Source organism: Octopus sinensis, linkage group LG18 (genome assembly GCF_006345805.1).
Source record: "Octopus sinensis linkage group LG18, ASM634580v1, whole genome shotgun sequence".
Lineage (NCBI taxonomy): Eukaryota > Metazoa > Mollusca > Cephalopoda > Octopoda > Octopodidae > Octopus > Octopus sinensis.
The window spans coordinates 25,763,787-25,786,760 of NC_043014.1; the positions used below are offsets into that span (position 1 = coordinate 25,763,787).

Below are 22,974 nucleotides of genomic sequence, written 5' to 3' on the forward strand. Positions count from 1 at the left end.
ACTTGGTGGGTATGAATTCAATTCTAGGGCCAGCCAGTTTTTATATAATTTGGTACAACCAGCATCACATGTATAATACTAAAACCTCTGGTATGGATAATGGAATGAGAACAATCTACCACTGAGGATTTAAAGGAATTGGTTAAAATTCCTAGTAGGAAGCAGGATATCAGTAAAACATGACTTTTAACAATTAAGATGACATAAGGATACCAGTTTAAATAATGATAATTCCTCATCTCAGACTTTGATCAAAATCACAGGTAATATATAATAAAGACTCCGCCGGTTACGACGACGAGGGTCCCAGCTGATACGATCAACGGAACAGCTTGCTCGTGAAATTAACGTGCAAAATGGCTGAGCATTCCACAGACACGTGTACCCTTAATGTAGTTCTCGGGGATAATCAGCGTGACACAGAGAGTGACAAGGCTGACCCTTTGAAATACAAGTACAACTCATTTTTGCCAGCTGAGTGGACTGGAGCAACGTGAAATAAAGTGTCTTGCTCAAGGACACAACGCGTCGCCGGGAATCGAACTCACTACCTTACGATCATGAGCCGAATGCCCTAACCACTAAGCCACGCGCCCTCACTTCACAGGTAATATATAAAAGGAATGTGAAGAGACAAACGTGGAAGATCTACAGAGACAAATGTGAAGTGAAAATGCAACCTGCAGTAATCTTGATGCAACTGTGTCTTGAAAATAACCTTGATTTTTGGTACAAAGCAAAAGCAACATAATATATGAAATAAAACGGAGCTTAGGGTAAATAACACACCACAATTTTTTTTTTTTAATTGTAAATTGTCAACAGGTGTGTGGTAAGAAGTTTTCTCCCAATCATATGCTTCCAGGTTCAATCCCATTGTATGGAACCTTGGGCAAACCAAAGCCTTATTAGTAAATTTGGTTGACAGAAACTAAAAGAAGCCAGTTGCATATATATGATGTAATTTAGCAGTTCAGCAAAAAACCACTGACAGAATAAATACTAGGCTTTAAAAAACTACTGAAATTGATTCATTCTACTAAAAATTCTTCGAGGTGGTGCTCCAGCATGGCTGCAGTCTGATAGCTGAAACAAGTAAAAGATAAAACAACTGTTAGTGTTGACATAACATTTATGAAGTGTTGTTTTGCTTGTTGATAGTGGATTATTTAGTCTCCATGAGAAATCTGTAACTGTCCTGTAGATATTTCGACATCAGTAAACAATAAAATATATGTGAATGTAGTGTCAGCTATTTTGGAAATGTGCTTTTATTTTGTACTGGAGGTCAAGGATATTTTGAAAAGAAAGCTAGATTGTCCATCCTGCATCAGTATAGCTATAAGCTCTGCTCCTGAGAACAGGGTTTCCCAACCTTTGTTGTCAATACTCCCCTGTCAAATTAAATTTCAAATAAGATACTGAATTCATCTTACATAGAAAGATAACGCTTAGGTATTAGTGCAAAAGCAATTTTAATACTGTCTTAATTTCTATTATAAATACCATTGATAAAAATGCAAAAACAAAGCAACTTTTATTTGATAGTTTATCTCAATGCTTTCAATGTGACGGTTGACTTTGTTGTTTACTGGCTAAAGCTCTTACACGAGGTTCCATGCTGCTTAGAAGTTATTGTAGATCTCGTTTTGTAATTTGCAGGCAGTTTCTTTGTATAGTTAGAAGCTGTGTAACTGCGTTGAACCAACATTCAGCCATATAGGAAGTTGGAAAAGCAGTGATGAAAAGTTTGATGGCTTCCCACAGCTTAACATATCTTTCAGAAATTTCTTTTTGTAGCCAGAATTCCTGGTATGATTTTTTGAAGTGGGACTTCAATTCAGTCTTTTTTTAAAGTAATTTACTCCTCTTGTATCGCAGAGTCAGCTTCATTTGTATAATCGTCAGGTTTATCAACCAGTCAGGGATTTCCATACTAATGAGGTCTTGACATCTACAGCTCATGTTGTTATGCAAAGACTTCAAATGGTCACAATAAATGAAAAGGTCATCATCTGATATAGAGATATCAGCCTCATGATTATTTTCTAATTGAGCAAGATTTGGAAATTGACATAGCTTCCGACAACCAACATTATGTCTAAAGAGTGAAAGCTTGTCCATGAATGCATGAATAACCAATTTTGCTTTGATAAAATTTATATCACTGCCTTGCAATTTCAAATTTCAATCATTGAATATATTGAATGAATTCTGTAAGTAAGGTAATGTCACATTTGCAAGCTAAGAGATCTTCACTCAAATCTTCATATTTTCTCTCCTGAAAAAATTGTATGACTTGAATAAAATCACTTCAAACACTTGCCTTTCGGTAACCATCTCACCTCAGTATTTAAAAGAAGACGATCAAATTCTTCATCATTGTTGTTGCAGAGTTGTCGAAATATTCAGGAATTATGGGGGACCACATTTTATTTCGGTTTGAACGGCAGTAAATTGCTATGATAACAATACCAAGTGCATTTAAAACTAAAAAATTAGCATTTGTTAACTCTAAAGCAAAAAAAAAACATTATAGTTTTTGGGTTCTCGAGGCCCAAAAAGTTGATTTTATAGTTTTGACACTTTTTAACCCTTTTGTGTTTAAACGAGCCAAAATCTGTTGTATCTAATTCCTCTACAAAATCCTTTAAAAAATAAACAAATCAAGTTAGTGAATTTTCATAGCTTTGAGATAATGTGAGAGCTTTTCTTCCAGAAAGCACAGAACTGAAAGAATAGCAAAATTAACTGAGGCGGATGTCAACAGAGAAAATACTGACTTCCATAAAGTGGAAAAATAAATGGGAGGAAAAAGTTGGTAAATATTTTGGTGTGAATGCAAATAGCTGTTACGTGGCAGCAGCCAAATATTTACTTTTCTGGAAAAAGGAGCCGTTTACACATGATTTTGATGTCACATTCATTGAAAGCATGCAAAATAATCAGGAAAAGAAAAGACGACCCTGCAAAACAAAACTCCCTTGTGGGAAACTTTGAGGTCCCCACCACTCCTCCCACCTTTCCAGAAAAAAATGGCTTGTGGCAGGTTTGGAGGTCAGATACGTTGAATGCACCCCAAAAAAAAACTGGAAAAAATTAATCCACACCAAGGTACAAAATATTTACTGAAAGAATAAAACCATGAACCAATTATACCTGTATTTTAATCAATTCAAACTAATGTACCTCATCTTGAAAAGTGGCAAAATTTTTGTCAGTTGCCATCTAGGATAATTTTAGTAATAAATCAAACAGGTAAGATGCATTAAGAATTTCAATTTTAGTGTTTAACCATGTTATTGCTTTCACACCTGTTAATTAAATCTACCTGCCCATAAAAACCAAATTTACTCAATAAGATCAGCTAAAATTACATAACTAAACCAATGGTATATAAAGCACCCGCTGACAAAATTTCAATTTGATTTGGTCAGCCCGAGACTATCGTAGAAGACACTAGCCTGACGCGTCACGCAGTGGGACTGAACTCGGGAAGCAAGCTTCTTACCACACAGACACTCCGTTACATTTTCAAAGAATTAAAGGTTTAACGATTAAAGAGGTTAACTTATCGATTAACAGTGCCCACCTCTGTATATATGCATAGAGACGTCATAAAATACACATAATATGAATGTTAACGTATTAATTCACATTCTCCCCATATTTAATAACGAACCATGTAATCCACATTCTCGAAAACATATTTCGGATCTTTTCGATTTGAACGGCAGTTTTGGATCTTTTCGGCTTGAACGGCAGTTTTTAACATAATTTCTAGGTAACTAAAAAATTTTAAACTTCGTATACTGGTAGAATGTGTTTATAAAACATCTTTTTCTCTTGGCTTTATTGAGAAAATTCTATGGTTTGTAAGATATTTGTTGTTTTTTCTTCTTCAATTTCTACCAATCAATGACGTCTATTGAGGTAAATAACATTCTGTGCCGTATGAATATGTCCCTCGTTTAAGAAACAGATTGGATTTAGGTACTTGTCTATTGTCGTGGTCCCGGTTTCTCACACGCGAATTCGCGCGCGCGCGCCAGACGTAGGTACTCGATACTCGAGATCCTACGAGGTGACTTGCGCATGCGCAGTACAGAATTCGCGCATGCGCGTTACCCCCCCCCACCCCTAAAAAAAAAGGTGTTGGATTTCACTAAAAATATATGTGTGTGTGTGTATATATAACATTTTCAATTTTACACAAAAAAATTACATAGTCGCTTTCCTCGCGGATTTACAGATAAATGAATTAATTACTATTTTACAGAATAAAATTAATGAATTAATTATATAAATTAAATAATTCTTGAAAATTAATTAATATTAATAATATTTTTTGAACAAAGTAAATAATTTATAAAACTTAGTTAATAATTTTTTTTACACAAACGCGAACGTATATAATTTGTGAAACTTTTTTTTTTTACAGACGTATATAATTTGGTAAACTTAATGAATTAATTTCTTCTCATCATCATCATCGTTTAACGTCCGTTCTCCATGCCAGCATGGGTTGGACGGTTCGACCGGGGATCTGGGAAGCCAGAAGGCTGCACCAGGCTCCAGTCTTATCTGGCAATGTTTCTACAGCTGGATGCCCTTCCTAACGCCAACCACTCCGAGAGTGTAGTGGGTGCTTTTTACATGCCACCCGCACAGGTGCCAGGAGAGGCTGGCAACGGCCACGGTCGGATTGGTGCCAGTCGAGGCGGCTCTGGCATCGGCCACGATTCGGATAGTGCTTTTTACGTACCACCAGTCCAGGGGTCCTGGCATTTGCCGGGTGCCACACTTGCCCCAACATGTCTTCGCAAGCAAAGGGGGTTGGCGTGGGTGCCTGTCGTGGGATGAGGTTCGATATCAACTTCGCTTGCCTCAACAGGTCTTTGTGTATAAATGTATAAATTTTTCGCACTAAATTCTTTCCGTAGAATTTATCAAAAAACGCGCAAAATTATTCCGTAGAATTTATCAAATTAAAAAACGCAAAATTAATATATTTTTTGAAATTGCAAATTATTTAGAATATAAAACAAATTAAATTAAATTTTAAAAATAAATGTCATATACTTATACTCTGTAAGGTACTGTGTTCACACTTCAATTTACTATTTTCTAGAAATGTTGCTTTTCTAATTGAAACAATTTTTCTCAATCTCCATTTAAAAGTCCATAATGCCTCTTGAGCCATATCAAAATGAACAACTTTGAATTACGTGGTGGTGGTGGTGTGAGGTTCTAATTTTTTTTCTGATCTCTCTTTGCCCCCTCTTTATCTCGGTTGTTCATTCCGCTAATATTTAGAAAAATTTTCGCGCCCAATTTTTGTTGTCGCGGGAAAAGATGAACGATTTAAAATAAATATATCTTAATTGTAGTGTGAGAAAGTATATATATTCTGATGACAAAATATATTATCTTTCAAAAACATCCCAAATTTATAGACTATATCGCGTAGGTTTAAGAAATATATATATATATATATATATATATATATATATATATATTATATATATATATATATATATATATAAGAGAATGAAACATCTTTCATCTGTCTCCCCACCACACCTCCATCTAGGGGGGCAAAGAGAGATCAGAAAAAAAATTAGAACCTCACACCACCACCACCGCCGCCACGTAATTCAAAGTTGTTCATTTTGATATGGCTCAAGAGGCATTATGGACTTTTAAATGGAGATTGAGAAAAATTGTTTCAATTAGAAAAGCAACATTTCTAGAAAATAGTAAATTGAAGTGTGAACACAGCACCTTACAGAGTATAAGTATATGACATTTATTTTTAAAATTTAATTTAATTTGTTTTATATTCTAAATAATTTGCAATTTCAAAAAATATATTAATTTTGCGTTTTTTAATTTGATAAATTCTACGGAATAATTTTGCGCGTTTTTTGATAAATTCTACGGAAAGAATTTAGTGCGAAAAATTTATACATTTATACACAAAGACCTGTTGAGGCAAGCGAAGTTGATATCGAACCTCATCCCACGACAGGCACCCACGCCAACCCCCTTTGCTTGCGAAGACATGTTGGGGCAAGTGTGGCACCCGGCAAATGCCAGGACCCCTGGACTGGTGGTACGTAAAAAGCACTATCCGAATCGTGGCCGATGCCAGAGCCGCCTCGACTGGCACCAATCCGACCGTGGCCGTTGCCAGCCTCTCCTGGCACCTGTGCGGGTGGCATGTAAAAAGCACCCACTACACTCTCGGAGTGGTTGGCGTTAGGAAGGGCATCCAGCTGTAGAAACATTGCCAGATAAGACTGGAGTCTGGTGCAGCCTTCTGGCTTCCCAGATCCCCGGTCGAACCGTCCAACCCATGCTGGCATGGAGAACGGACGTTAAACGATGATGATGATGAGAAGAAATTAATTCATTAAGTTTACCAAATTATATACGTCTGTAAAAAAAAAAAAGTTTCACAAATTATATACGTTTGCGTTTGTGTAAAAAAAATTATTAACCAAGTTTTATAAATTATTTACTTTGTTCAAAAAATATTATTAATATTAATTAATTTTCAAGAATTATTTAATTTATATAATTAATTCATTAATTTTATTCTGTAAAATAGTAATTAATTCATTTATCTGTAAATCCGCGAGGAAAGCGACTATGTAATTTTTTTGTGTAAAATTGAAAATGTTATATATACACACACACACATATATATTTTTAGTGAAATCCAACACCTTTTTTTTTTAGGGGGGGGGGGTAACGCGCATGCGCGAATTCTGTACTGCGCATGCGCAAGTCACCTCGTAGGATCTCGAGTATCGAGTACCTACGTCTGGCGCGCGCGCGCGCGCGAATTCGCGTTTGCGAAACCGGGACCACGACAATAGACAAGTACCTTGGATTTATTTACATTTGTGAAGAAAAGATACCCTTCCCCCACCCCTAACCCTAAAAGAGATTGAAATGCAATAGATCGATTCTAGGGTCATAATTATGGGTGACAATTTCATATGACACCGCTAGAAAAAACTGCCGTTCAAACCGAAAAGATCCCATATTTCTATAAAATGTTGGGTGTGGCTGTGGGGGGAAATTCCGAGCTCCCCCCCCCAATAGTTTTGTGGCATATTAGGTCAGCATAAATTCATTCAACGAAAAAAAAATTCGACGCCAATATTCCAAACGCATTCGCTAGTTCGCATGCATAGGTGATTTGTAACCCAACGCATAAAATGAGTGTGGATGTGGTCTCTCCACATACTAGAAATAACAGACAAGTCACTGAAGTGTTGAACATACACATCCATTTCTTTTTTATCTCTCGCATTTGATAACAGATAACCTGGTTTGGGAAAGAGGCCAAAAATGGGTGGTGTGCGTATTCTTTGCCACCGCCGTATTTAGTAATATGGAGACGCTTTTGGAGTTAAGAATCTACTCCATCTTCTATATTCTGATCATTACTTTCCTCCCCACTTGTTTCGTTATTTCGCCAACGTACTTTCACGATGAAAATGAAAGTTTTTCCCGCTCCCTTGCCCCCATCCACTTAATCATGATAAAAATTCAATGATTTAATTAAAAGAGAAACAAGAATTAAAACTTATTAATGCATCATCCTAGTGAATGGCTGGGTGGTGACTTTGCTGTTATCCCTGGCATGTCGGACGACCATATTAAGGCCATCTGAATGTGGTGTGATCAATGTTTGTTATAGGAAGGGTACCCAATATACTTAGGTAGATTTGTGACACTTGAAAAAAAAGGATGGGCGATCTTTCGGAATTACTAGAAATAACAGCCAAGTCTTTTTTGATTTTAATTACACATTAACTAATACAAAAACGGTTGTGAAAAAACATTTCATTTTTCAAAATTCCAATTCTTACATATACAAAAGTATATTCAATCGACTTTTAACTTTCATTTGTGCATGCAGCTATTTCAAGCAGTTCAATAAATAAGATTCAATAAAATAACGGAACTCGAGACTTTACTAGTCAATGTACATTTCTGAATTCAACATAAAGGGCAAGTATTTACTTAATCAAGAAATGTGTTTTCCACGCTTACCATCTCATCAGTAATATAACTTGAGAAAAATGTATATACTGCCATTCGCAGAGTATTTAAATGAAATTTAATATTTTTCCGTCACTTTAAGCTGAGAAATTACTCAACTAGAGACGTGTATCTCGGATAATGCAGTCCTATATTCATTATTGCATTAAGAGACGAGATAATCACAGATGCGGAACAATTACAAACGAAGCAGATTTCATTTCCCAAGTTCCTATATAAAAATTCTACTTGTATACCGAACTTTGAAAATATTAACCATTTCATTTTTCTCCGAAAGCCGAACTCAACACACATGACATCGATTTTCTACCAACAGCCAGTTTTCTCATACTGTTTGCTTTCTTGCACGTTATTTCGTTAAGGTTAAGTAAACATTGTCTCACCAACAAATCTATGTTCTAGCAAAAAATTAAAACGGGCTGAAAAAGGTCTTAATACGCTTTAATAGCCATCACTCGAGATAATGTTAACAAAAGAGGTGTCTCGACAAGATGATCAACAGACATGACTAAACAACTAAGATCTATAAAGGTAATTTCTGACAACATTAATTTAGTTGATTTTATTACTACCCACAAGGGGCGAACATAGAGATGTGGGGTCAGACATACGGATGGTTTTTACAAAAAATCGGATTTAAAAATAACATGAAATTACAAGAATATACACAAAATCGAATGATGAAACAACATTAATTTAGTTGGCGCCAAGAAATTCAAAACAAAACTTATCAGGTATCATGGGAAATTTGGATTTTTTTTTTGTAATCTCGTTATAACGAGAACGACAACAAGACCTAAAGAGAAAGGTAGGGGGAAAGTTACGTTCGTACGAGGTGTTGCAACTATAGTTGTAAGCAATTTTTGGCGCGAGACTGTGACTACTATATAAGTCTTGTTAGTAATTCAAATTGTTCATTTCTCTCTCGCACTTGAACAACCATGTCTGGACGAGGAAAAGGTGGAAAAGTTAAGGCGAAGCCTAAGACCCGTTCTTCGAAGGCTGGACTTCAATTCCCTGTTGGTCGAATCCATCGTTTGTTAAGAAAAGGCAACTATGCCCAACGTGTTGGTGCAGGAGCTCCTGTCTACTTGGCTGCCGTGATGGAGTATTTAGCTGCTGAGGTGCTCGAGTTGGCTGGCAACGCTGCTCGGGACAACAAAAAATCTCGAATCATCCCCCGTCACTTGCAGTTGGCTATCCGCAACGACGAAGAGCTGAATAAACTCTTGTCTGGTGTCACGATTGCTCAGGGCGGTGTTTTACCAAACATCCAAGCTGTCCTTCTTCCGAAGAAGTCTGCTGCCGCCGCTGTTTCCAAGAAGTCCGACAAGAAAGGGTCTCAATCTCAGGAATTTTAAGATTCCATACGTCATCTCGTTTTTACTACTTTTTTTTATATTTTCATCTACCAAACGGCCCTTTTAAGGGCCAACAAAGCCATCCGTAAAGTCTGACATTGTCTTCTGAATTCGTGCGATTTTCTTCAGATACATATGGTGTCCGCTTTGCTATCATTGTTAAATTCAGTTTGCATCTAATTTTAATAACTCTGTGTTGACTTTTTAATAGTATTTTTTCTTTATATTAAAATTATCTTAATAATGTGGGATTTTGCTCTTATCTCAAAACTCTCCCTGAAAGAACAGTAGTGGTGTTGGTCTTCCTGTCCGTGTTTTGTTTCGAAAGTCTTTCTAAAGAATTCTTAATGGAGAGAGCAACAGTGGGTGATTCTCAAATGCTTTGTAACAGCATTGGAATGAAAAGATATTACTAAATTGTTTAGTAAATACTTTCTGCTGTATGTCATGGTCGTAAGATTCTTCATGCTTACTACAGCTTTACGATATCGCGCTCCGTTTGTGGTTCGAGTAGGTTTAGACTATTTCGTACGAGGGCGAGCTTCAAAATTTTTTATTAATCCAACTTTAAAATGTAACTTACACATACGTGAACATTTGCAGCACTCGTAATGAAAAGGACTGAAAGCTATCAGTGCCAAATTTTGAGGGAAGGGGTGCGGTCTAAATATAAATTCTACATAATATGGATAGTAATGGTTGACCACATTGTTGCATAGGCAACGAAAGCAGAAACTTAGCTGGTTTTGACTTTTAGTGTATTCTTTTAAGCCTTAGAAACCAATTTAAATTTGAAAGTTTTCTACCTACTTTGTTAGGCAAAACAAAGATTACGCTGAATATTTTGGACTGCAAATCCGTACTTAAGAGGGATAAGGGCCTGTTTTTGACCACAGTCGGCTCTGATCAAAGGCAAAAGTACTTCCCTCTGATCTTTAACATAGACAATACAACCTTGACTGCGTTATCCAGTGTAATCTAGAGATTTGACTGCTGTGGAGCAAGCGACTTAACTTTTGCCCTTCTATGATTTTATATTCAGTCAATTATCGGAACTACCATTTTCAGTGTTGCAAAGGTGATGGTTGTAGTATAGCTGTAGATAAATTGGAATTTCATACGCCGCGTCCACGTGATTTCTAGGATTGATCAAAGATATTTCTGTTATGACCATCTCGTCTTGGTTCGTCTTAAAATGTACGTGTGCTTTAAGTGAGATTTTAGGGTAAAGTTTTACAATCAACTTTATTTACAGGGCCGTGTACATTTTTGATGAAGCATTTAAGGTATATATTCCATAAACAACAAAGCCCTTCATCTTCCTCTCTCTCGTTTGTCTCCACTTGCTAATCTAAAATCGTCAATATTTTCTTAGTAAATCACATGGTTACAAATTCAATTCTACTGCTTGGTATCTTAAGTCTTCTATAACATCAGAATGTCTAATGCCAAGTAGTGACGTAGCTATTGGGGGACAGACAGCTCCCTGGCGCCTTTTCAATTCGAGTTACCTATATCAGTAATTGTTTCATACATCTTGATTGTAACAAGATATAACAGAATTATGTCCCTTCAATTGCATATAGAAGTAGTTCAGATCTAAGATATAGATTAAAAGATCTGCTTGTTTTAATTATTATTGAAAACAGTATGACAATGACGTGTTTTACTGAAACGTGAAATTAATTAATGTAGAATACAATTACGTATATTATAACTAATGAAACATCGCTTAATGTTAAGAGAAATAAGTTAATCGTTTGGTATGTCACGGCGCCCTTTTTTCTCGCTTTTTTTGCTCGCTTCTCCTAACTTTAGGACCTGACAACACCTTTGAAGCCATGTGTATCTGCGTTGTATTAACACTACTTATCAAAAGAAGTGTTAATCCTATAGATTAGATTAATCTGTACCAGTTTTAGAAATAAGTTTTGGGGTTGGTAAGATCGAAAAAATCCTATGGCTACAATGCATAACAAAAAATCGGTGTGGATTGATAGATAGGTACAGGTGCAGGTATGGCTGTGTGGTTAAGAAGCTTGCTTCCCAACAATGTGGTCTTGAGTCCAATTTCGCTGTAGCATCTTGGGTAGGTGTTTTTTACTATATTTCTAGGCCAACCAAAGGTGGGGTGGAAACTAAAAGAAACCTGTCAAACATGTATCCCTTTGTCTTCATATGTGATGGTGGTAAATGAGCATCAGTCATACAAGCAATGCTGCCCGTTTCCGGTGTTTCATGAAAGGTTTGTCTAACCATGGGGAAATATCTTGAAAACAGGTGAGGGATAGTAATAAGGCATTTGACTGCAAAAGAAAAAACTGCCTCAAATTGTCTAACCTATACAAACATCTAAAAGTGAACATTAAGCATTTATATAAAATCTCAACCTATTTTCAATGTGCAAGTTGTGGACGATGTGAATAATTTGGGCTGTGTGGTCAGTAGTGATGGCAGTCTAGAAAGTAATGTGAACAGCAGAACTGGCAAAGCAGGGTTCATACTCGAATATATTCGCCAAATATGAGCAACAACAAACACCACTTCTGACATGATCTAATTATGTAATATGTATGGAAAGTATCAACAAAGGCTGACAATGTAAACAGAAAGCCCTCAAAAATCACCTCGTAAAATTGAATTATGAATAAGGAAATCTCTCTGTGAAGCAAATCCCAGCTTTTACAGAACACTGGGGTACTGCATTAGCTTTTCCTAGCAGACTATATCTTGTACCTGTCATCCACTTGGCATACTAAATCGTGGCAATAAGAAAGTGGTTATGTTCAAAATAGGGTTGATGGTTAATACAAAATGTTTCAGAATTCAAATATCTTACAAAGTGCATCAACATATTTCACTCCTGCTTGACAGGATTAAGGGGGGGGGGGCATAATGGGTCATTTGCTAGATTTTCATTATTTTTCTCCCAACTTCAAACCAGGAAGTATGAATAGTAGCCATTATGAATTGTATCATCCTTCCTGCTAAAAAAAATTTGCACTCTTCCTGGTCACTTCTTTTCAAGCTCTTCATTCTGAATCACAGACTTCAGTCACTAAACCAACCAATTTTCAATTGTAAAATGAAACTTGAAACTTTGCTGTGCTGCAAGAAGTACTGCAGATTTGGATTTATGGTACTAAAGATATGTTCAGAGAATCTTTGCCTGTGTTTTATTGGATAATGGAAATTTCCTTGGAAATTCTGAAATTCAAGTAAATTTAAAAGCAGAGCATATTGGGTCACTTAAAGTATAGCTCATGGGCTTCTATAAATAGAAGAAAAGAAGTAAGGAAGTATGAAAGTGTTTTAGCAGCATCTTTATATAATTATTGATATTTACACAGAATCAAGTTTGAGACAGAACATGCAGTGAAGAAGCAGCAAAAGTCTTAGAGTGGAAAGGAAGGAGGATTACTTGCTCCAAAATGGCAGAAAACAGGTAGTGCAGAATGTGACAATAATGATGGTTACCAGATAATGCATGTAATTCAGAGGAAGAGGACACTGAGTACTCCATCTGCAAGAGATGCTGAAACAGATAATGACATTTGGTTGCTGACCTTTGTGATATTTATGTTTGCCCTAAGTGTATTCCAAGGTGTTCAGATGTTAAGCAAGAGCTCTGCAAGAAGCATACAACGTAATCTGGACTCCGTGTGTTGAATGGAAGACTTTATCATGACTAATTTAACTTTCAAAGTGACTGTTGTTCTGTAAACATTGTTTCTTTATTTTGATAAAGGTTGAGTTTTTTTTAACTTTGGATATCACTCACATTACTTTATTGTTTGCAACAGTCACCCACAATTTGTCAGTTTTATCCAAATGTTGCTCTGTGTTTCATTCCATTTGTGAATGAATCATTATGTCTCACCAAATGTTGGAATTTCACATATTTACAGTAGTTCAAATATTGTTATGAATATATGAAACAAGCATTTAAAATTGTCTCCCATTCCATCGGAAATGCTTATCAGAATCATGATGCATTTTTGCATGTTAATCCATGTTAACTGTTACATGCTGGTTTTTATTTGACACAATTTTCAAAATTTTGAAAAATTGATACATTATGCCCCACATTCGCATTAAATGATGATGATATATGCATGTGTATTTTATAGCTCCAAGCAGGGGTGAAATACATATGTTAATGCACATTGTAAGACATTTGAATTCTGAAACATTTCAACTTAATATCGATACCTGTTGTTACATGTTGCATGTTTATATAATCTAGTTACCTTTTGAATACTTTTTGATTCTAGGTTGAAAAAGAGTCAGCTTGTTTCCTTTAAATACATCAAGTTTCCAGAAGCACAACTTTGTCCTGGTATGATTTACTGTAGTCTGTACCATGAGTTGTTAACATTATATTCTATTGATGATAATCATTGTCAACAATCAGTTGCTTCAGTGGAACCAATTTCAGCCTACCCACCAAAATATACTCCACTCAGAAGATTATTTTTGTGGGGAGTAATATATTTTGTTTGCTTTGTGCTATGTCGTACTAAATTTACCCAAGTAAAGCTATAGTTGCATGTGTTCCTTTACATTCAGAAGTTTTATCAAGTTGACTAACCAATCTCTAGTTGTCATTTTAAAATCTTAACCAACATATAAAGTGTATGCAATTCTGCAACAATATTAATGACGTGACATCTCCAAATTGGGATGGGTTTTTTTTTCTTTTTTTAAGAATTGTATCAAACATTATTTGTAATTGTTCTTCTTGCATTGGTTGTTAAATTGCAATCTTTAATAATATCTAGAATAACATTCAAAACTTGAGTGATTTTTGCATTTTGTTCATTATCAATATTTGTCAATTTATTTGATTTGCATGGGTTAGTATACCCTATTTACCACTAAGTCACAACTGTATGTTTTCTTGCTGAAGATTTTCAACATGTTTAATTGTTCTGTGAAACAGTGCTGTCTGTTTTAAGTCCCTATAATATTATTAACCAGTATTATTAACTCTTGCCAGAAAGAGAATGAAATATTGATTCAGTATTTGGAACTGGATAGGAATTTGATCAAATTCTTTCATTTACACCTAGTTTCCATATATTCTGAGATCTCCATTTATTTTCACTTAGAGGGATCTTTTTTTAAAAAGGCCTTCATTAATTAGTTTCCTCAGCTTTGTTATAACTATTAGCTTTATCTGTATGACCTTAAGACAATACTTAAAAACAAGTCTTAAAACCTCTTTGTCTGTCCTTGAACTATCAATACTCATCACATCCATATCAAGCAATTCGTGATTTTTGCTTTATTCAAATATAACAGTACTCCCAGCATCTATACTCTCATAAACTTCCATTTATTTGTTAAACTTGCCTAAAATTATGATCCATCAAACTGATTTACTTTGAGATTACACTATCTTAATATGGACCGACCAGATTTGAATTACTATAGTTACCTGACTAGCAGTTGTCAACTGGCATTTTAAAGTCTACATTATTGAGTTTCACATTGATCACTGTCATTCTGTTTTACACCAATTTCATAAATACTTGCAAACTCTTCACTTTCAAATACCTCACTTTATTTTTGTGGATTTACATGCTGCCTTAAAAGTGTTTCTTTTTTAATATTTAAAACATTTTACTAAATGCAAATTATATTTGTTTCCATCAACACTGATATCAAGAACATACAATATATCTTCTTTACTTTTTTATTTGAAAATGAGAAACCATTTCAAGTTGTTGAATGAATTCAGTACATGCATTAAACTTCAGGTAATGTCATATGCTTTTACACAATACTCAGATGATTGCATATAATGAATCTCATTTGAAAATCCCCAGCACATTGTCAATTTAGTTTCAGTTTTTTCAAATTCTCAAAAGGAGCTAATCACATAAGCTCTAAGAATAATTTTGAATTAACATGTTCAAGTCATGCTTTATTAAATTTTAAAAAATAATTTAAAGTTTATTAGGATTTTTTTCACCATAGTTTATCTTGGATATTCACCAATCTTTCAACAATTTCATATCCTCTGCACCTTAGCCACATGATTTTTTTAGTTCCAAGTGTTAGACGATTCTACAAATATTTGGATAGTAAATTAACTTATATATAAATAATTTCTCTAACCAAAGTTTTCATAAAAGGTATGAAGAGTGGAATTAGGATGAGTAGGATTATTAACTCATCCTAAACCGCATTTCTTTTATCTGGACCAAATCTATTCAGAAGACACTTTTACTGCAGTTACTTCCCTTGCAATAAACTGCGATTTGATACAGAAAAACGTATTTGGACATTAGTAACCAACACATATAAATATACACATACATTGCTTCTACGTTCGTTTTTCCATCGCATAGTGGTGCTTTATCTGATGGAAGTAATCTGTAGTTGGGCACATCGAAATTTTTATCATAGTTTTTTTTTTGTGTAATGGCAGGATGCCCTTCTTATCACTGGTCCCTCTTAAATTGTTGATACCGCAATGATTTTTTTTATTTGCTTTGTTCTTAAAATTTTTATAAGAATTATATAACAACCTCATCATTTCCATATCACACGAGAACTTCAGTATTTATTTTGTTTCATTACATATATATATATAATTGATGTACCCTAAGATTATCCTTTAGCTGTGCACATAATGTAAAAACGATTTTAGTAGGTAGGCCTACACCCAAGGCAGAGGCAGGATGCTCATGCAGGAGTAACATAACTTGTCCGCTGAACGACCACTGCAACATGGAGACAGCTGTATATGAGGCAGAGGTAGCAGCTACAGGACCCAATAGACAACCGAGGGTGCGGAATGGAAGGCCCCTTCAGAACCTACTTTAACAACCAAAAGTCCTCTTTCAACATCCCAGAAAGACACAATGCCACAACCCTAGCTAAGCACTTTTGGTCTTTGAAAAGAAGTACCACAGAGTACAGCATAAAGTGGAAGATCCTTGAGAAGTTCAAACCGTACTTCAATAGCAGCAGGAAGTGCAGGTTATGCCTGGCTGAGAAGAGAGCAATTTTAAAGGGTACCCAGTGTCTGAAAGTTTACCTGAATAGCAGGAGTGAGGTGTTTAATCCTTGCCCACATGAAAGGAAGTACATCCTATTGTACGCAATATGAATGTAACCACAGGGCCTTGGCCTTCCACCAATGCTCAGCACACATCAATGCACACACATACACCCTTATAAGGTGGGCATCTCACAAAATAGACTCTCCCACCACCCCCAACTTATACCCCTTCATTTTATCCCCACACATATATAGACCTCCCCATATACATACCACATGCTCACATAAAACCCACCACCACACGCTAACATAAACCCCCCACGACCTTATCCTCTACAGAAAGCAAACACTGATGAACACAGCTATATATACCTACACTCCTGAAAAAATTATGCATGTTATACCACTACACATATCACACACCCCAACCCCCACAGTAGCACCACACTTAATAATGCACACTTACACCACAAACACTTCAAGATAACTCTTGTCAGCCTCACTGCATATCCAACCAAGAGACATAACTCCTAACCTGGCCCTTTTTTGTTTCACCACCTCTTTCACAGTATCCACTGACCGGTTGTGTTAATCCACCTCCAACAATAAAGAGCAGTCACTACATTCCCTTCCATATTGGTTAACTCTGATAAGTGTAAGGTTATATAATCGGATTGTTACCTAACACTCCATTGTATACCTTGCACAAAACCAATCGGTAAGATCAGCCGTGATGGGCTAATAATAGTATATATTTTGGATAATATATGAATATAATTTGCCTGACACCTGAAACAAGGAACTTTTATTGTAGCTCTTAAAATATTCACATCTACTCTATTTAATCACAATAATGAAGTATTCACAAGGAAATGTGCAAATAAAGCTGTATGATGTCCTTTACCATAATTTACAACACATTTCTGACTTTGTAGAAAGATTTCTACCAGCAACATGGGCAATAGCAACCCTGAGAATGTTAGCAATTCTAAGATTCCTAACCATATTGGGTTCACATAATGTGTGACATATGATATTCAATGTTGATTAACCTCAGCTCAACACATTGAGTAGACTACTGATTGAAGGTTTCAACTGTGATCAGGGCTAGATTAAGACCCAGAAGCCCTAAGATGTTTGTGTCCCCATATATATGTAATTCAAAATATAAATAAGAGTAAATCGTGCAATATATTTTTATTTCTCAAAATGAAACAAAACTAACAGTAAGATGTAGTTTTGCCACCAATGATCAATAACAAATCTATCTTCAATCTGACTGACTACCGCTCTCATCAAGCCAACCTTTTTAAATAGATTTTCCAGGAGACACTAAATTTGTTATATATTCTACTATAAGTAGTACTAGCTTAAAAGCTGACTTTTAAACTAGCTCCTGCGAAGGCAAAGCTAATGAGAGCTAAATAGCATGACTATAATGTGTCTATAATGACTATATGCCCTAGTGGTGTTAAATCAGTTTTAAAATACAGACAGTCCTAATCTGTCATTAGTTTCTTAGATATAATAAAACGTAATGTGAGCCCTGTTGGTAAAGCAACAGAGTGGGAGTGAGAGGCAGTAAAGCAGGTGGACAGCTTTCAAAAGTTTTGCTCTAATCAAAATAAAACTGCAAACTTTCGCCATAAATTATATTTATTGGTTTCACACAAACACAGATATTTAAATATATATATGAAATTAAATATTAAACACTTTTGCTTTAAAAATATTATCGTTCACATAACATAGCCTATATATAAATGTTACATGAACGATAATATACTTTCATTTTTTTCTTCTTTCATTTTAGTCCATTTTTCCATAATTGCCATTTCTGATACAAGCCATTATTTCCTTTTCCAACTAAAAGATAATGTATTTTAAAGATTTCATCAATCTAACAAATATGCGTGCATACATTTTCACACACATACACACATGTATATGTATGTGCAAAGGTGTTATATAAATGTTTACATATATATGTGTATCGACAAGAGAATCCATCATATCTATATATATATATATATACACACACATAAGATCTTTTCGGTTTGAACGGCAGTTTTTTCTAGCGGTGTCATATGAAATTGTCATCCATAATTATGACTCTAGTATCAATCTATTGCATTTCAATCTGTTTTAGGGTTAGGGGGGGAAGGGAATCTTTTTTTTCTTCACAAATGTAAATAAACCCAATCTGTTTCTTAAACGAGGGACATTCATGCGGCACAGAATGTTTTTTACCTCAATAGACGTCAGTGATTGGTTGAAATTGCAGAAATTGAACACATTCTACCAGTATACGAAGTTTAAAATTTTTTTTTACCTAGAAATTATGTTAAAAACTGCTGTTCAGACCGAAAAGATCCCATACATACACACACATACATATATATGTAATGTATGTATGTGTGCATATATATCATCATCATCATCGTTTAACGTCCGTTTTCCGTGCTAGCACGGGTTGGACGGTTCGACTGGGGCCTGGGAGGCCAGGAGGCTGCACCAGGCTCCAGTTTGATCTGGCAGTGTTTCTACAGCTGGATGCCCTTCCTAATGCCAACCACTCCGTGAGTGTAGTGGGTGCTTTTTTCATGCCACTGGCACAGGTGCCAGGGGAGGCTGGCAGCGGTCATGATTGGTTGGTGCTTTTTATGTGCCACCGGCACAGAAGACAGTCATGACGGCGCTGGCATCGGCCACGTTCGGGGGTGCTTTTTACGTGCCACCGGCACAGCTATCACAACTACAATTTCCATTTGATATTTACTTTGATGTTGATGTACTTGACTCAATATATCTCCTCAAGCACAGCAGGTCATGTGCCACCAGTACTGAAGCCAGTCAAGGCGGCACTGGCATCGGCCACATTCGGATGGTGCTTTTTATGTGCCGCCGGTACAGGTATCGTAACTACAATTTCCATTTGTTGTTTATTTTGATATTGATGTACTTGACTCAATAGGTCTCCTCAAGCACAGCAGGTCACCCTACGATCTAAGGTAAGCACAGCAGGTCATTCTGCAATCCAAGGTACTTTGGATGGGCTGGGGCTATGCGAAACTGGTGCAGGAAGCAGCCCGGGTCTTTGCAGACACAGCATATCTCTAGAATCTCTGTCTTTTCGTCATTGCCTCTGTGAGGCCCAACGTTCGAAGGTCATGCTTGACTACCTCATCCCGTGTCTTCTTGGGTCTACCTCTCCCCCTGATACCTTCAACTGTTTGGGAGTGGCACTTCTTCACACATCTCTCCTCATCCATCTGCAGTACATGACCATACCAGCGCAAACGTCTCTCTTGCACACCACATCTGATGCTTCTTAGGTCCAGCATTTCTCTCAGGGTGCTTACACTCTGTTGTGTGTGCACACTGACATTACACATCCAGCGGATCATGCTAGCTTCATTTCTTTCAAGTCTACACATGTCCTCTGCAGTCACAGACCATGTTTCACTACCGTGAAGCATGGCAGTTCGCACACATGCATCGTACAATCTACCTTTCACTCAGAGCGAGAGACCCTTTGTCACCAGTAGGTGTAGGAGCTTTCTAAACTTTGCCCAGGCTATTCGTATTCTAATGGTGACACTCTTTGAGCATCCACCTCCACTACTAACTTGGTCACCTAGGTAGCGGAAACTATCAACTACTTCTAGTTTCTCCCCCTGGAGTGTGATGGAATCTGTTTTCTGAGTATCTGTGGTGTCTGTTGCCCCTGTGCATCTGCTGCACATGAAAGCTATCTCATCAGTTAATTTTCCTTTGATGTTGCTGCACCTCTTATGCGTCCATAGCTTACAATGAGTACATCTTATGGAGTTTCTAACTACACCTTTTCTACAGATTGAGCAGGGCCACCTGCCCGAGGAGGTGTGTGATGAGGTCGCCTTTCTGCTTACTATAACTTTGGTCTTTGTTACATTTACTCTAAGGCCCTTTGATTCCAAACCTAGCTTCCACACCCGAAATTTCTTTTCTAGTTCCGGTAGTGATTCTGCGATGAGGGCCAGGTCATCAGCATAGAGGAGCTCCCAGGGGCAACCCGTCTTGAATTTCTCTGTGTATATATATATATATACATATACAGTGGGGGGAAATAAATATTCGTACATATCAAAAATTCTTTATTTATTTAATTTCTAATGAACATAAATGGGATATACCAATACTATATTTGCATATACATGCATAAACTAAGAATATGCAAAAGAAACTTATAAATTATTGTAACTAAAGAATTTATATTTAATTATAAATATTTAGGGGTGAAAAAAATATTTGTACAGAACATAAATAATTGATAATTCTGATTTAATACTTCGTAGCATAACCATTATTCAGTTCCACTTCAACCAATCTCTTCTTGTAGTTCTTAATCAATGACACGCATGTTTCTTTAGGATTTTTTTCCCATTCTTTTTGACAAATTTTCTTCAAATCTGCAATGCACGTTGGGGCTCTTGAATGAATTTTAATTTTCAAATAATGCCACAAATTTTCAATGGGGTTCAAGTCAGGTGACTGGCTTGGCCATTCTAATTATTTTATATTGTGATCGACAATCCATTTTTTGGTAGACTTCGCCGTGTGCTTAGGGTCGTTATCCTGTTGTAAAACCCATCCTTCACAAAGCTGGAGCTTTTCTACAGAGTCCCATAAATCATTGTTCAAAATATTTTGGTACAACTCTGCATTCATTCTACCATCTATCAAATGTAAATTGCCAGTACCATTTGCAGAGAAACACCCCCACACCATGATGTTGCCACCTCCAAACTTTACGGTAGGAATTGTGTTTTTCGGCGAATAGGCGGTACCATCTTTCCTCCGAACATGGCTCCAAACAATTCAATTTTCGACTTGTCTGTCCATAGAATATTTTCCCAGAATGTATCAGATTTATCTTTATGTTCATAAACAAATTTTAAACGAGCATCTCTATGCTTTTTAGTTAACAGCAGAGTTTTTCTAGGAGAGCGTGATTTCAGTTCATTCCTATGAAGTTCATTGCTGATTGTTCGTAGTGTAACACTAGTTCCTGAAGCTAACTAATCTTCTTGCAACTCCTTTCTGGTGATCAATGCGTTTTTTCCGATTTTTCGCTTCATTTTTCTTAAAGATCTAGGGGAAATCTTGCGTGGTGCACCGGATCTTATTCTGTTTCCAACAGTTCCCGATTTTTTTTTATATATTTGAATAAATGAATAGTAGGAAATGGAATACAAAGGGTCTCTGATATTTTCTTGTAACTTTTACCTGCTTTCCACTGTTCAATAATTAAGTTCTTCACTGAATTTATGAGTGCTTTACTTTTCGCCATTATTACGATGCTACTTTATGTTGTCTCAATGCTGAATGAAGAAGCTAGTGTTTTGACACTTAAAAATGACAAACGAGAAAGTTCTAGTAAAAAAAAAATTATTTTAACAGTATTTTGTGGCATAGAAAATCGTAAATTTATTCTGTACGAATACTTTTTTCACCCCTAAATATTTATAATTGTATATAAATTCATTAGTTACTATAATTTATTAGTTTCCTTTGCATATTCTTAGTTTATTCATGTGTATGCAAATATAGTAGTGGTATATCCCATTTATGTTTATTAGAAATTAAATAAATAAAGAATTTTGATATGTACGAATAATTATTTCCCCCACTGTATATATATATATATATATATATATATATATAAAACTGAGATTGTGTGTCTGTCTGTCTGTGTGTTTCCCTAAAACTTGAGAACTACACAACCAATTTCATTTAAATTTTACACATGCCTTACTTAAGGTCCGGGGAGTGTAATCGGCAAAACAATCTTAACTTTTTCCCTAGGGCGACCCCACAGCAATATCATATCTTCTCCACTATTTCAGTATTACGTGTTAAAAGTGAAACAAAAACATCTTTCTTTTGTAACGCAGACACTTTCATTTTAATACTGAAACTAATAAAGTAAAAGTATTATATAACAGGGATGAACCATTAACAAGTGGTCATCCATTTTGCTAGAAGAAGATCCGCTATGGTCTTATATGCTACACCACTGGTTTTCAATTCATATTAATCAAATTAATATTCAATTTTGCACCCTTATTATGTGTGTGTGTGTGTATTAGCAATGCATAGCATGTATTAGCAATTCATATAAAAATGCATCAATACCTTGAACTTGAATAAGTGGTTTCACATAAATGGGGATACATTAAAAAGGTTTGTTATTATTATTACTGTTTGACTAATGTAATCACGTTTGTTGGTTCCTCGTCAGGGAAACGTTGTTGTGTTGCATTTGTTAAATAATTGTAAACCGTAACCCTCCCCCTTTCGGAGAAAGGGCTTTGGTTATTGTTTAAAAATTGAATAGTGACTCTGTTTGGGGAAATTGACAATATTTTCACCGTCTTTACGGAAGCATTTTTCTTAAAATTCCTTCGATAGAAGAAAGTCCAAAAATGAATTTCGCTGCAGTCGTACACTTCTATACAAGAGGGAGGACAAGATCCAATT

General features: G+C 35.9%; 1 protein-coding gene and 1 long non-coding RNA gene across 2 annotated transcripts; both read left to right on the top strand.

The window, feature by feature from the left end:
• The first annotated feature begins 8,897 nt into the window (after positions 1 to 8,897).
• Positions 8,898 to 9,688, top strand: LOC115221745 (histone H2A-like). The gene has a single exon (XM_029791961.2). The coding sequence runs from the start codon at positions 9,021 to 9,023 to the stop codon at positions 9,438 to 9,440; it is 420 nt and encodes a 139-aa protein (XP_029647821.1). The 5' UTR covers positions 8,898 to 9,020; the 3' UTR covers positions 9,441 to 9,688.
• Positions 9,689 to 10,809: 1,121 nt separating this feature from the next.
• Positions 10,810 to 14,108, top strand: LOC118766930. The gene is made up of 2 exons (XR_005002836.1): positions 10,810 to 12,579; positions 13,715 to 14,108. It is a non-coding gene; the product is annotated as an uncharacterized LOC118766930 (long non-coding RNA).
• The last annotated feature ends 8,866 nt before the right edge of the window (positions 14,109 to 22,974 follow it).

Coding starts and splice junctions, on each gene's coding strand:
- LOC115221745 (XM_029791961.2), top strand. CDS start 9,021: ATGTCTGGACGAGGAAAAGGTGGAAAAGTTAAGGCGAAGCCTAAGACC.